General features: G+C 27.8%; 4 protein-coding genes across 4 annotated transcripts; 3 read left to right on the top strand and 1 right to left on the bottom strand.

Moving 5' to 3' along the window:
- The first annotated feature begins 671 nt into the window (after positions 1–671).
- On the top strand, positions 672–3,967 carry LOC124427743 (wee1-like protein kinase). Its single transcript, XM_046971040.1, has 4 exons — positions 672–1,369; positions 1,756–2,080; positions 2,183–3,065; positions 3,167–3,967. Exons 1-4 carry the CDS (start codon positions 1,120–1,122, stop codon positions 3,479–3,481), a joined length of 1,773 nt encoding a protein of 590 aa, XP_046826996.1. The 5' UTR covers positions 672–1,119; the 3' UTR covers positions 3,482–3,967.
- Positions 3,968–5,841: 1,874 nt separating this feature from the next.
- On the bottom strand, positions 5,842–7,566 carry LOC124427749 (prenylated Rab acceptor protein 1). Its single transcript, XM_046971051.1, has 5 exons — positions 7,467–7,566; positions 7,148–7,190; positions 6,769–7,002; positions 6,372–6,571; positions 5,842–6,271 (listed from the first exon to the last, which is right to left on the bottom strand). The coding sequence occupies exons 2-5, from the start codon at positions 7,183–7,185 to the stop codon at positions 6,165–6,167; spliced, it is 579 nt and encodes a 192-aa protein (XP_046827007.1). The 5' UTR covers positions 7,186–7,190; positions 7,467–7,566; the 3' UTR covers positions 5,842–6,164.
- A 59-nt stretch (positions 7,567–7,625) lies between these two features.
- LOC124427748 lies at positions 7,626–10,876 on the top strand. The gene is made up of 3 exons (XM_046971050.1): positions 7,626–7,889; positions 7,976–8,281; positions 8,572–10,876. Exons 1-3 carry the CDS (start codon positions 7,755–7,757, stop codon positions 8,770–8,772), a joined length of 642 nt encoding a protein of 213 aa, XP_046827006.1. The 5' UTR covers positions 7,626–7,754; the 3' UTR covers positions 8,773–10,876.
- Positions 10,877–11,014: 138 nt separating this feature from the next.
- Positions 11,015–14,404, top strand: LOC124427744 (translation initiation factor IF-2). Its single transcript, XM_046971041.1, has 2 exons — positions 11,015–13,239; positions 13,306–14,404. Exons 1-2 carry the CDS (start codon positions 12,961–12,963, stop codon positions 14,275–14,277), a joined length of 1,251 nt encoding a protein of 416 aa, XP_046826997.1. The 5' UTR covers positions 11,015–12,960; the 3' UTR covers positions 14,278–14,404.
- Positions 14,405–14,842: the final 438 nt, after the last annotated feature.

The following is a 14,842-nucleotide window of genomic DNA, read 5'->3' as shown; positions in this document are numbered from 1 at the left end:
CTGTATAATAGCACATGAAAAATTCATATATAGATACATATATGTATATTTATGTATCATATATATATATATATATTTATAATATATATATATATATATATATGAATATGTATGAATTGTAAATCATTATTTAAGTTAATAAAAATTCGTTATATAGTCATTAAAATAACAGATTTAATTATTTAATTATTTTTTTCTATTCTTTAACTTTATTTTTTCTTTTATGTACATTTTTTGTAAAAGCACAACGAAAGAGCAGATTTTAATTTTAAAAAATAATGATATGTCAATATTGAAAGAAAAATTTATCATGTTTACACTTTTTTTAAGTACAATTTTATCGAAAGAAATATCTAATCTGTTTAAAAAAGACCGTTATATTATTAGATAACGAGATTTTATATAATTATTACATTGTTGCCACATTATTTTCAAATAGTTAAAGAGATATGACTATTTAGATAGTTAATATCTTTTTTTTTTATCTCATTGCGAAATTTATTTAAAAAATTATGAAAAAGAGTGATCGATTTTTAAAATCACCTAGAAATTTTCAGGTTACCTAGGGATATTTGGAATACCCTATATTTAATATTAAATATTTATCAACTGCTTTTAAAAATAAAAAAGTACGCTTTTCTTTCTTTCTTTAAACCTAATAAAAATTCAAAATATTACATTCGTAATGTGAAATTCGGATATTGTTTAAAAAATTGTTAGTGATCATAAAAAACAAGCAGATGTCGCAATTGCACATAGCCATTGTTAGCGAAGTTATCGAATAAATGTAGATTTTATATTTACTTTTGAACGTATTTTTCGTTAACAAATTGTTTTATTGGTTTGTAAATAGTGAGAAGTCACTTAATTGGTAATTAGTATATCTAGTAGAGAAAAAGGAAAAAAGAGTGAAATAATATTGGTATTACAAATAGCGTGTCTCATTTTCAAGCTCGTGCCACCCGCCATAACGAACGCTTCTTGATACGAATAGTTCGTTTGAATGAATCTTTCGAACGTGCTCGGGTTTTGTTAATTGGTGTGAGTTTTTTGGTGTGGCATTTTTAATGCGCACAAGATAATTGCATGCGAATTGACTTATGGTGACAATTTGAAGTCATGGAAGTGGCACGAAAGTTGCATTTTGATGCGTGTGATATAGAAGATGAGGAACTTAATATAAGCAGCCTTGGAAACAACTCGAGTTGCGATATCGAAGATGTTTTTGATTCTTCGACCGAGTATTCCGGATGCTTATCTACACTTCAACCGAAAAAATTGTCTTTCACTAGTCCACCTGCCTGCGATCTCAATGAAACCTTTACAGTACCACACAATAATAACAAAACACCGGCCATCAATGTGACAGGTTAGAAATAAAAAAAAATAATTTAATAAATGTATATATAGATAACGTGTGTGTATAAATATATGTAGACGTATTCGAATACACACATACATATATACGCACTAAATATTTGTAAACAAACATTAGTATATTTGCAATTGAAAACAATGCTATCAATGAAATATTAATCATTAGAATGCAGTCTGCTTTGTCTTATGATATATGTCTATTTGCTTAAAATAACTATTAGCTATACAATTAAGAGAATTCTTTAAATAGAATTATATGTGTGTGTTCAAAACATTAAGGTTAACTTATAGGTAGTTCCTTAATGTATCTTGTGGATATAAGAAGATTTATTATTTAATTTTATACCAAATACTTTAATACCTCAACTTATAATATAGGACCTTCTGGAATAAAAATTCCATCTCGTGAAACTGGCTGTTCACAAAAAATGTCTCTGGCTTGTAGCCCACCATACAAGCGTGTCAGAGCATTAAGATTGTTTGACTCACCTGCTACACCTAAAACTTTAATGGAAAAAAGTACAATGCATACTCCACTTCCTTCTAAATGTACTAGACTTTTCTCGCTAGAGAAGCCTAGACCTGTAGCTAGCAGTTACCAAAGTAAATCAGATAGACCTGCAGCCAATGTTAATCCCTTTACACCAAATGGAATGTTATTAACAGCAAGAAAGAGAAGTAGATCAAAGCGTAGTCTTAATGGGTATAGATATAAACTATTCTGTATTGTAAAATTTATTTCATTTTATATTTTATGAAGTATGTCTAATTTTTGTTTTTTGTTTTTTTTTTATGTATATATCAGATCTCCTGATGTTCAAAATAATAAATTTGATCTTGCTGACTCGGAGGATTCTGAAAATGAAATAGAGCAACCAACTAAACGTGTAGCTTTACATGAATCTAACATTCCCAGGTACCATAGAGAGTTCCATGAACTTGGTTTAATTGGTACTGGTGAATTTGGTTCTGTTTATAAATGTATTAATAGATTAGATGGATGCGTTTATGCTATTAAAAAAAGCATTAAACCTGTAGCTGGAAGCATAAATGAAAAAAATGCATTAAACGAAGTATATGCACATGCTGTTCTTGGCAAACATCAACATGTTGTACGATATTATTCGGCATGGGCAGAAGATAATCATATGATTATACAAAACGAATATTGCAATGGTGGTAGTTTGGCAGATGCCATTTTAACTTTGCAAAAAGAAAAGAAACATTTGTCTGAAGCAGAAATGCGCCAGTTATTGTTACATGTTGCTGAAGGTTTAAGATATATCCATAGTGTCCAGTTAGTACATATGGATATTAAACCAGGAAATATATTTATTTCAAAGGAGAAAAGGCTACTTGCTGTTAATTATGATTCAGCTGATGATGGTTTTGACGAAGAAGAAATTGTTGAAGAAGAAATCACATATAAAATTGGAGATTTGGGTCATGTAACATCTATTAGTAATCCACAAGTTGAAGAGGGTGATTGTAGATATTTGCCAACTGAAATCTTACATGAAGATTTCAATCATTTAACAAAAGCTGATATCTTTGCCTTGGGTCTTACGGTATATGAAGCTGGTGGTGGTGGTCCACTTCCCAAGAATGGTCCAGAATGGCATGATATTAGAAATGGAAATTTAAAAGAATTATCGCCTTATAGTAGAGATCTCAATGATTTGCTAAAGGTAAGTTTCTGCAAATTAATTACTGCATAAGAAGTTATAATATTTTTTTAATAGCATGATATATTAGTACTATTTAAGAAGAAAAATAATATTCTTTGCAGTTAATGATTCATCCAAATCCTGAAATGAGGCCTTCAGCTATATCACTTATTCAACACAGAGTACTATGCCCATATGGAAATAAAACAAAGGCTCAGCTTCGGCGTGAATTAAATGCTGAAAAATTGAAAAATGAGATTTTATCAAAGCAATTACAAGAAGCAGCAAAGTGTATTAAAACATTTGCTCCAAACGTAGCTGCAATAAATGGCACAGTAAATTCTGAAAGATATAGATTAAGATCTGCAACAAATAGAATCTCAAACAGAGCTATTGGCAAAAAGGTCAATCGTAGCAATAGTACTACAAATTTTTAAATGTTATGTATTGCTTTTACACTTTATTAAGAATACAAAGAAGATAAAGGTGCTACAGAATAGTAGTTCTGCAAAGCATTTTCATCTTAATATTGTGATATCGTATTAATTTTAGTTTCTAAATAAGGGTAAGCCAGCCAATTTATAAACTTCATATCATTGTAATATTATAGAACATTGATTTCATTCTTATTTATAAAATAGATTTATTATTATTAAATCTTGTTTTGGAAGGTAAGTGGATTTTGAAATCAACAAGAAGAAACAATACTAAGTGTAATTTATAAGTAACAATTGATACAATGATAATATTTCAATGATATAAAGTGCAGTGTGTAATTGCATGGAACTATGACTACTACTTTTTACTGTGATGAAGACTATTTAGTGTTAAACAAAAACTAGGAATTTTACTTGAGGAATTTCTTTTGCTTTTGTTGTTCAGAACATCTTGAACAAAGTAAAATCACAAAATATTTCATGTTACATAGCTCTTATTTTTGATTATCACTGTTACGAATATATTCATCTTTTTTTACTGAAGAATACAGTTGATGAAAGTAGTAATATCAGTACAACATGACACATAATGATTTATTATGATGGTTGTACATTTTCTAAACTTCTGTGCAAAATAAATCAATGCACTTAATGTTTATAAATCCAGTAAATGAATTTAACCAAGAAAGTATTTTTGCCATTTAAATTTCATCAATTTTATGTCTTCTTAAATTTATCATTTTATTAGATATTAAGTATCATTATTTTACCAAGGGATTAAGGTATCAGTTAAATTGAAATTATGCTGTGTTAAATTTATAACATAGCTTTTTTTTGTGTACACTAGCAAATAACAGCAAACTTTGTGTGAATTTGCTTTATCATTATTAATTTTTTTCTTTTTTTTTTTTTCTTTTTCCTCTTTTTTTTTTGCAAAATATGTACACAAGTCTTATCTTTGATTTTTTTTTTTCTGTGTGTTACAAATTATTACATTTATTTCAATTTTATAAATTTGATATTTCTTGCATGTTCACAATTATTTTTATTGTTTTATCTGAATATTAATTCGTAATACATTTATTATCCATGATTCATTGACATTAACAATACTTACTATTTTTCGTTTTAGAAAGCTTGCCCTATCCTTAACTAGTTTATTAAATCTAAACATCATAATGATAAAAGAACAATTTTTTTTTTTATCTATATTCACATGTATTAATATTTATAAAGGCTCAATTATTAATTTAGTATTAATTACTCAGTAAAATAGACTCCACATGACTAAATTCATTTAGTATTTTTCTGGCAGTGACTGAGCGCATTTTATACAAATTTAATGTGCTTTTAATTTATATTTTTCAGACATATTATATCATTTTTTGATGCATGTAATTAAATATAATAAAGACAAAAAAGGTTGTGTCAATTAAATAATAAATTTTTGTTCCATAAATTTTAAATTTAAAATATTTTTAAAAAGGTTTTTTTTTTTTACAATATAGTTATCTATAATACGAACATTCATCAGGTAATGAATCATACTTATTTGTAGTATGTTTATGTTCATAATAAGATATTTAGCTATAATAAACCATGTTTCGTTGAATGGACAACTTCTATGTAATAAATATTGTCAAGTTTTTTAATTAGCATGAGATAAAAATAAATTCAGCTGATTATAGTTATATATGTATCAGTTTTAGTACACATAATTTCTGCATTGTGACAGAGTATTCAAAGATTATACATTTTTACATCATTTATTTTATCTCGTTTTCAAACAATGTTGGAATACAAGCCTAAATTAGAATGTATAATAGCATGTGTAGCATTACGACTTAAAAGTTCGCATTTATTCAAATGATATATGAATTTATTTCTTTTAACAAGTCTTTGTAGTACCCAAATTTATCTTATATAACACAAATTTTGTTCAATTCCGTTTTCTTTGCTTTTGTTTATTAAGCATAAGGAATATAAAAGAATGTTTGGATTAAACATTTAACTTTAATAAAATTTATTGGTTATTTTGATTCATTTTATATGTAAACAATAATAAATTTTGTAACATGTTTGTATCACAATAACGATTATATAACCTAATATTAAGTTTGTAATAATTTTAACTTACATATAATTACATTTGTAAACCATCGTTTTTTTTGTATTTAGACCTAAGTTGATCTATCATAAAACTTACCTATATAAATTAGGTAAGTAAAACAATGGAAGTTAATATGTGCCAATGAGGATGGATCCTGATTCCTGGCAGAGAACTGATGTTTTCCATTTTTCATATAAATATAGTATTATTTTTTTATTACTAATAATATAATTATTACAATAAATAATAATAAATTACAGTATCTTTTTTATTTATTTTTATAATGTATGATTTCCATAAAATTTGTCGCGATCATGCAAATTTAAAATTGCAATGGAAAACAGTAGATACAGAAGAGACATTTTATCAAAAGTAAAGAATCATGACAATATACAAAATAAGAGAAACGCAATTCTCTTTCAATATAGTTCTTAAATATAAATATATTCCATTTTCTGGTTCATATTTTTTTATTTTTATACGTGAATAAAATGTGTAAATTATTACTTTCATAAAAAAACGTTTTAGTTTCTTTTTTTTATAATTGTAATTGTTTTCATATTTAAAATAACTTTACACTTCTTCAACTACTAATGTATCAAGTTCTTCTTGTCCCGGACATAAAACAGAGTCAATATTATAAAAAGTTGCATGAAGTGTTATTAGAAACAAGGATGCGCCTGTAATAAACATACATATATTTAAATTTGTTTTGATCCTTTTAGTATCTTTGTATAAATATCAAGTCATAGTGATGAATATAATTTTCCTTTATCTTACCAAGTACCCAAAACAAATATTGTCCAGCACCAACCAAATAAAAGAAAGGTAATGAACAAATCCCAATTAATGCATATAATTGAGCTAAAGTTAATCTATGACCAAGAATCAATAATCTTTTATTAGTATGCCATTTAGTTACCATATAACAAATTCCAAAAAGGATTATAATAAGAAGGAGTAATAGACCCGATGTAATCCTAAAATAATATTGTACAAATAACATTAGATATTTAAAATATGACAATACAATATAAAAGTAACATTAACATAAATTATAAATTTGATAATTTATATATATATATATATATATATATATATATATATATATACTATTCCTTATTAAATAATTTTTCTCAATAAATTCTATATTGTAAATATTATTCATAGAACTTACAAACAATATATAAATAATCCAATGAATACAAAGAGATAGTTGCTCTGGAAGTATTCAATGTTCTTCACTATTCTTTTACTTAATATTGACACGCTTTGAGGTGGTCGGACATAATTAGTATTTAGAAATAATCTCCAAGGTTTTATATTAGCTTTCGTATATTCAATCAATGCTTGAACTTGAGGATATCCTAACTTACTTAATTGAAGTTGTGGCAATTGTAAGAAATTAGATCTAATAATATAAACAGATTAAAAAAATTAGTTATATTAAATTATATGTTAATATATACATACTACGTATACAAATATGATAATAGATTGTAAAAAACATATGTGTATATAGATATGTATTTTATATGTTTTAAATGTATCTTTACCCGCTTATGTTATTATTTTTAGGTGGTTGAACTTGCATCTTTCCTGAAATTGTAATATTCGTATCTATTATTTTAGGCTTTTATAAATATAAATAGCACCAATTGTATTAAAATATAGTAATATTTCAGTTCGACCAAAAATGCAATTGAAGCTAGATATATATATATAAATATTCTGAGAATAAATATTAATCATATATTGTTGATTATCAAACAAAAATTATTGACATATTTGAAACAAAATAACAATAGAATTTATAACGTTAAATTCATATGTTGATTAAAATTTTTCATTATTATTTTAAAAAATATTTTTCACCAAAATTCAATTTAAAAAAATATGATAAAAGCAGCCGAAAAATGTTTTAAGCATCTCAATTGTTTCCATTGTTAAACTTTACTCATTTCCGATATTCAGAATTTATTACTTCTCTAGGGGAATTTGTTTCGCTTAAATTGTAACCATGAAGTCTGCTCCTACTTAATAGTTCAGAATAGTTAAGAAAATGAAAATGGCCGATTAAAGTTATTGTCAGAATGTGTAATATAAAGATAAGTTATTTTACAATGGAATTCTTCGAGAATATTTTGAAATTAAGACAGGGTAATGCAACCAAAATTGTACAGTATAATGGTGATACACTTATTACAAACAGCTGTAGAGGTTTTGCTAACAAAAGTTGGTTTCGACATTCTGAAGAAAATTTCATTTGCAATTACGCCTGTAGAGCCTGTCAGCATTGTAAGTTATCGATACAATCAATATATTATAAATTTTATTTAGTTTATCGATAATTTATTTACAATTATTGTTCTTACATATCTAAGCTCGCTTGGTGCAAGGAATTTGTCTCCGCTAAAATGCTTTTGGCAGACTCAAGGCCGTTTAGTAACGGCCACGTTACGACTGACGAGGAATATAATTTTAAACGAAATACATTTCGACCACGTTTAATATCAGAAAGTTCGGTCGTTTCAGAAGACAATTATGAGATTGTTTTCGAAACAGATTCTGAAAATATTTATGACAGCGATTTTAATTACAGTGAATCGACCGATGATAGTCAAAATGAAAATGAAAGTGAATGTGAAATAACTCAAAATGAAAACACATATAATTATCAAACTCGTAAGGTAAGAACTTGAAATAATGAAATATATATATATATATAGTCTTTTAAAAAATTTTTATAGTTTTTTAAATTTTGTTTTAACATAATGAAGATATATAAGATCTGAATCATAGTAATTATATATAAATAATATAAAATGACATGTAATACTTCAAAATCGCATAGTCATGTCTGATGCAATAATAAATTATCCTTTATTGTCATGAAATACTAATAAAATGTTACAACATATATTTTATTACTAACATTATTTTGTATGTTATTATTTTATCACATGATAATATATTGCAGGTGACATTTAATCTGACACCAGTTGTACATACGATGGTACAGTGGGACTATGCATATCGTGCTGCTCGAAAAGGTCCATGGGAGGAAATGGCCAGAGATAGAGAAAGGTTTAAAGGACGCATTAATTGTATTCGATGTATCCTTGAACCTATTCTACAAATTCAACATCGCACTCATATATGGCAAGAACGATTTGCATAGTGGGATCAATAATTGTTTATTATCTGTACAAAAGAAAATTTTTCACGAAGGTTGCTGAAATCACTAAGGAAAGGGATAAATATTTTGCAATAAAAGATAATATGTAAAATAAAAGTCTTCCAAAAAGAAAATAGAAAAAGGCTGTGAATGTATAGTTTAGAACAGGGATTCCCAATAGTTACTAAATTTAAATAAAAAACATCCAGAAATCTTAATAATATATGTTCAATAGTATGAAGTAAATGATGGAAAAAAATTTATATTTCTTGTTTAATTGCAATAACAATTCTTTTACAGAAAAAAATAAAGTTGTCAATAGACAATGCATTGGTCTAAATAAGAAATTATGGAAATTGGAGTAAAGAAATCATTTGATGCATGCAATGGGTCACATTCAAAAACACTTTTGATATAAGATATTTGTAATTTTAATTTAAATATGTGGGATCCCATTTCTTCACAGTTTCATATTTTTATTCAAAAGGGTTAAAAGATTTGTTATTTGTAATTACTTTTGGAACGTAAATATACTACTAAAGAGAGCAGATAAATTGCATAAAATAATAAAATTAGAAGTTCCCATAATAATTTCAATTTTAGCAAACATTTTTTTATGATTCTAAATATAATATTATATATAAGCGATATATTATTTCAATATTATCTAAAATGTATATTTATAAGTATTGCATTCAAATAATTTCTTTCGCGTAATATTAAACTAAATTGCCGAGCATAAGTAGAATCATTGATAGCATCTGGAATATGTCTAATAACAAAAACATATTTTTTATATTATGAAAACCAAAGAAGTATAGTTATGTGTCATTGAAACATGCAAAATAAAACACTTAAATAAGTCATTCTTATAACGCATTTCTTTATTAATGTATTGATATCTATTATAATTATTATCTTAAACTTAGAAATGCTTTGTAGAAATTTCAATGAATTATTGAATTTTATTTCAATTAATATTTGTAAGTAGCAATTTTCAAACGATAATAAAATACATATTTTTAATTTATAATAGAAAATGAAATAAGAAATAACAAGTTTATGATCCAAGTTATATATCCCAAAAAATTCAGCAGCCTTGTGAAAGGTATTGAAGATTTTTCTTAAAGCGTTTAAGCTTAATCTGGAGGAAATTTTAAAACCAAAAAATATTATATACAGGATGATATATTTAAATGGGAACATTCAATAATTCTTTATTGTTTATTAATTAAAGCTAGATGTTTAATAAGAAATCATTTTGAAGAAAAATCTTCTATTACCATATTTATCCTTTCATATGCTATAACTTTATCCTAAAAAATAATATTTTACATTAATAAGCAACCAAGATGTTTAGATGGTTTTCTTTAAATGTTTCACCCTGTATATTTGTAATATGTATCAAAATTAGATGAAAATGCTATAAATCAGTAAACTCATACTCGACATATTGACAGCATATTTCCGCGTGTTTTTGTTTTACACATTTTATGTAATATATATGTATATGTGTTATGTAATATATATATATATATATATATATATATATATATATATATATATGTATAACATTAAATTATTATACAAAAATTATTTTAAACTGCATAATTATCAAATGTATATAAAAGATTTTTAATGTATCACAATACGTTCACAGTACAAATATTATGATTTTTATGCGCACCATATAAATATGTATATATATTATATGTATATGAGAAAAATACGTAAACTCAATAAATTCAACGATTTGAGTAATAAATAATATAGGTGCGAACTGAAAAAATGCAAGAAGAAATGAGCAGAACGTGGAACGATATGTGCGATACGTAACTTCACTGCTATTTTTAAATCCGTCAATAGTTGACTAATCAAAAATCACCGTTTTATATGCTCTTCACATTCCTAAAAAAATATACTTCTCTACTAGTAACAATAATTAGTAACAATACTAGTAACAATACTAGTAACAATACATAGATTAAAGCGTTCTGTTTATTAATAATAAAAATCGTTTCGCTGTAATAATATGCGCGATCGAAAATGTTGATAGAAACGTGCAAAATTTTGTACACTACTCAATAAAGCTTTGTATAAAACTTAAGAAGATTATTTCACGAAAGAAGCAATCTGGATCAGTAAATATTTGGCATTTTTAAATAATTCATTTTATGATCATGTATAATTCTCCTTTTTCATTTTTATATTTTGAATAGTTATTGTTGTTAACAATTCATCGTATAGGAAATTGAAATATCAATAAATAAAAAATATATATGAAACGAATGTCTTATATAAATAAATGAAATGAAAAATTTAAGTTAAACGTAAAGAAACAATCATAGCTATACATGCATACAAAACAGTCATTCAAACGATAATCTAAGAAAATGATGAAACAATCGACTTTGTCTCGTCAACTTACGTATCTTTATAAATACATTCTTGATTTATTCGACTTTGTAATGGCTATTTATCCTATTATAAAAATCTCATCTTTCTATTTTAAAAATAGATCACTCTTTGTGATCTCTAATCTTTTTCTCGTACTTTCTTAAACTCCATTATTACTGCATACGAGATCATTTTATTTTTGTACACATTTTTATCTCGTGTAAAGATTTACTCAAAAGAGGATAATGACGCGACACTTTCTGATAAATCAAATCAATGACGATGACGAATTAATATCTTATTGTGAAGAATGCATTCGTACATATGTATATATGTATATACGATGCTAGTGAAAGCGTGTGTAAAATGGTAACCATTTATAAATATGTGTTATGGACATTCGATGGCATAAGTAATCTTATATTTCTCCTTTCACTATGATATATCGAGATTGTGGTTATGGATATGCTTATCATTATGTTTGAAATATTCTATAAAACGCTAGATTAATAAAGAGACTATCAGACAAAATTGATTCTTAAACAACAATATCTATTAGCTTACATGATTTTGCTCATTATACAGATGATTAAAAAAATTTTAATAGAAAGTAATTTTCATATGTTTTTTTGTATGTTATATTCTTTCTGTTTTTATGACCATAAAATGCGATATTAAAAGAAAAGAAAAGAAAAGAAAAGAAAAAAAAAGATCTAAATTGAGAAAAGAATTAAATTAAATAAAGATCTAAATTGATCTAAATACGATAAATCTAACGATCGTTACTTTTAATATATAAAGAATAATTTCGACATTCTCTTTAGACATTTAAAATTGCTATACAGATGATTTTGTTTTATTAATTTTTTTTAAGAAAAAGAATTTCTTTTTTTAATAATATAATATATCCAAACAATAATACATGTATATATATAAAAGATGAGAATTATCTATATATGTTTCGATAAGTATCGACGCGATGGCGTGACTCGTATCATCTGGCCTCTTATTTTTCTTCGATACGACGTAATTACTGTTTCTATCAAAATCCAGCCATATTGTTATACTTTGAAATTTCAATCTCCCACTCCCGAGCAAGTGTACTTTGACGACGATGTAAACACTGTGCACATATATAAGCAAGGCGAATGGAAAGATTACGGTTCTTTTCGCTTTCAATGTAAAACGTGAAAAAATCTCGATTTTGTTTTTAACAGGATAAAATTTGCGTGTCGACACCTTCCTTTGCGATTAATTTGAATTCATATTACATTAGAATTAACACTAATAAGTACCATTGTACGTGATTGATACATTAGAATATGCGAAAAAATAAAAATTGGGAATAAATCATTAAATGACAAATTTCGTAAAAGTACACATTCGTTGATTTTATTAAAAATTTCATTGATGTTTAAACTTTTTTCATTAATCTTTTTCGAACGTATATTAATAAGTTCAATATGATAATTATATAAAACAATCCGAACTTGGGAGATTCTAGGAACAGAATTCTAGGAATGGAATAGAATCAGGAATTCTAGTTATGATTCTATTTAATTTGATATACAAAGTATATCTAGTTATTTCATGACCAGCAAAAAATCTTTTGCGAACTAGCGAATGATATATTCGAAAGAAGAAGATAAAAAGAAATAGATAGATAAAAGAAAGACGTCTCTTAAAGACAACATCTTGGAGAATAAACATAGCAATATAGAGAGTGACAACGGGAATGTTTTTACAATTGTCCGATGAGGTATATAATTCGCGAAAGACAGAAATTCATCATCAATGTACGAAGTTCCATCCACGATGAAGATATACTTGGCATATTTTCTTCTTTGGGGTTTCATAAGCAACCAGCAGTCGGTTAAAGCTACGGAAGTTGAATCTTCGGCATCAGCATTGGCTGATGGCTCGAGCGTTAACAATGACGCGGCTGTCCTTGACTCAAGTTCATACAGTTGGTCGTCCGGTGATGATCAAAAGTCGATTGACTCGAACTCGTCTAACTTGATAAAAGCAAAATCGAATGGAGAGATTTTAGCGAAGGCGATTTTGAGCAAACCGGTAGGTCTGAAGAGCGAAGTAGGATCAACAGGCACAAGTTATGGGGAAATTAATCCTGTTCTACAGGATGATCATGTTCCAGAGAGCGGCGTATCGTTGGAGGCGACGGCAGAGGCGCAAACGAAGGAAGAATCAAAGGTTCAAGCTCGTGCCATGGAGGACAAAGCGAATAATGAAGTGAAGGCGAGAGTGAAAGCCGATGCCGAAGCCGAAGCCAAAGCCGAAGCCGAAGCCGAAGCCGAAGCCAAACCCGAAGCCAAAGCCGAACCCGAAGCCAAAGCCGAAGAAGATAGAGCTCGAGTAATAGCCGAAGCGAAAACTCGTGCCGAGGTCGAAGGTAGAGTGCAGACAGAGGTAGTTCGTCGAGCGTTGGCCCAGGCAAAAGCGGAAGCGAAGATACAAGCGAGTAAGGCAGCGAAAGCAAAGGCTAATGCTCTCGCGAAAGCGGAAGCTTACGTGAAGGCATCTGTAGCTGCTAATAAAGCTGCCGCGGATGCGGCCGAGAAGATGAAAAGAACTGTAACTGCGCGAATGGAGGCTACTATGAAATCAATCGCCGCCCAAGCAGCACTTTCCGATGAAGAGATGGCATCTATGCGTGCAGTTGCCTTCGCGGCTGCGGTCCAGGCTGCCCAAATGCAAGCCTTGATTGCCGCCCGAGCTGGGGCTATCGCACAAAAAAAGAGTTTCTTTCAGGCTTTAACAGCGAGCAAAATAGTCACGGCGAACGCACTTGCTGCCAATATAGTTGAAGGCAAAGCGATCGTCGCTAAACAGAAAGTCAACGAAGCTACGAACGAAACTCAAGCAGCTATTCTAGTTCAATCGATGGCCAACGACGAAATGTCAACGGCAACCTTAGTTCAAAATGAAGCTTTACCGGCAGCCATTACCACAAATGTTTTGCAAATCGCCGCACTCACGGAAGCTAATGCCGCGTTACAGGATATTCTTGCGGTCGATGTTCGTCAGGCGGAACTTTCGATCCCTGAAAGAAATCCTTTGAAATCATTTATCCCAATTGATTACGAGGATTGATTTATATCCTCCTTTACAAAACTATTGATATATGCTCTCTCTCATGAGCATTATGAAATACAGTTGTTAAGAAAAACGAACTTTTGCATATTCAATAAAGCGAAATCGAAAGTAAATCGAAAACGAATTGTTTGTTTGTTAATTTTATTTTCTCATTACATCCAAAATTGGTCCTTTGCGTTTTTACGATCATAATAAAATTTCACATACGTGTAATGCATGAATAAGAATTTTCTTTATAGACAAAATTTTTCTCAAATAATTGTTCTTAAGTTGTTCCCGTGTATATATTGAAAATCGAGCATTATTTTTTACTATTTTATCCAATTTAATATTAATAGCTATCACAAAAGAAAATACGTATTTATATTGCATATACATACACATTTAAGCTTTATCATTCTATCAAAATGTTTTATTTTATAAAATATCAAACGAATTATCATTAATGTCGATTATTTAATAAAGATAACGTTTTTTATTAACATTAAAAAGTAAATTTGTATTTATCGTTTTTATCGTTTCTTTCGTGTAACTAAAGTAGAATACAAGGCATACATTTTTT

This window comes from Vespa crabro, chromosome 10 (assembly GCF_910589235.1).
Source record: "Vespa crabro chromosome 10, iyVesCrab1.2, whole genome shotgun sequence".
Classification (NCBI taxonomy): domain Eukaryota; kingdom Metazoa; phylum Arthropoda; class Insecta; order Hymenoptera; family Vespidae; genus Vespa; species Vespa crabro.
Note: the sequence above shows the minus strand (reverse complement) of the source record. Positions and strands in the feature narration are given on the sequence as shown.

Coding starts and splice junctions, on each gene's coding strand:
- LOC124427749 (XM_046971051.1), bottom strand. CDS start 7,185: ATGCAAGTTCAACCACCTAAAAATAATAACATAAGCGG. Junction 7,003..7,147: donor AAAAATAATAACATAAGCGG/GTAAAGATACAT, acceptor TTATATTATTAG/ATCTAATTTCTTACAATTGC. Junction 6,572..6,768: donor GGATTATTTATATATTGTTT/GTAAGTTCTATG, acceptor ATATTATTTTAG/GATTACATCGGGTCTATTAC.
- LOC124427748 (XM_046971050.1), top strand. CDS start 7,755: ATGCAACCAAAATTGTACAGTATAATGGTGATACACTTATTACAAACA. Junction 7,890..7,975: donor CTGTAGAGCCTGTCAGCATT/GTAAGTTATCGA, acceptor TACATATCTAAG/CTCGCTTGGTGCAAGGAATT. Junction 8,282..8,571: donor ATAATTATCAAACTCGTAAG/GTAAGAACTTGA, acceptor AATATATTGCAG/GTGACATTTAATCTGACACC.
- LOC124427744 (XM_046971041.1), top strand. CDS start 12,961: ATGTACGAAGTTCCATCCACGATGAAGATATACTTGGCATATTTTCTT. Junction 13,240..13,305: donor AGGCGATTTTGAGCAAACCG/GTAGGTCTGAAG, acceptor CCTGTTCTACAG/GATGATCATGTTCCAGAGAG.
- LOC124427743 (XM_046971040.1), top strand. CDS start 1,120: ATGGAAGTGGCACGAAAGTTGCATTTTGATGCGTGTGATATAGAAGAT. Junction 1,370..1,755: donor ACCGGCCATCAATGTGACAG/GTTAGAAATAAA, acceptor CTTATAATATAG/GACCTTCTGGAATAAAAATT. Junction 2,081..2,182: donor TCAAAGCGTAGTCTTAATGG/GTATAGATATAA, acceptor TGTATATATCAG/ATCTCCTGATGTTCAAAATA.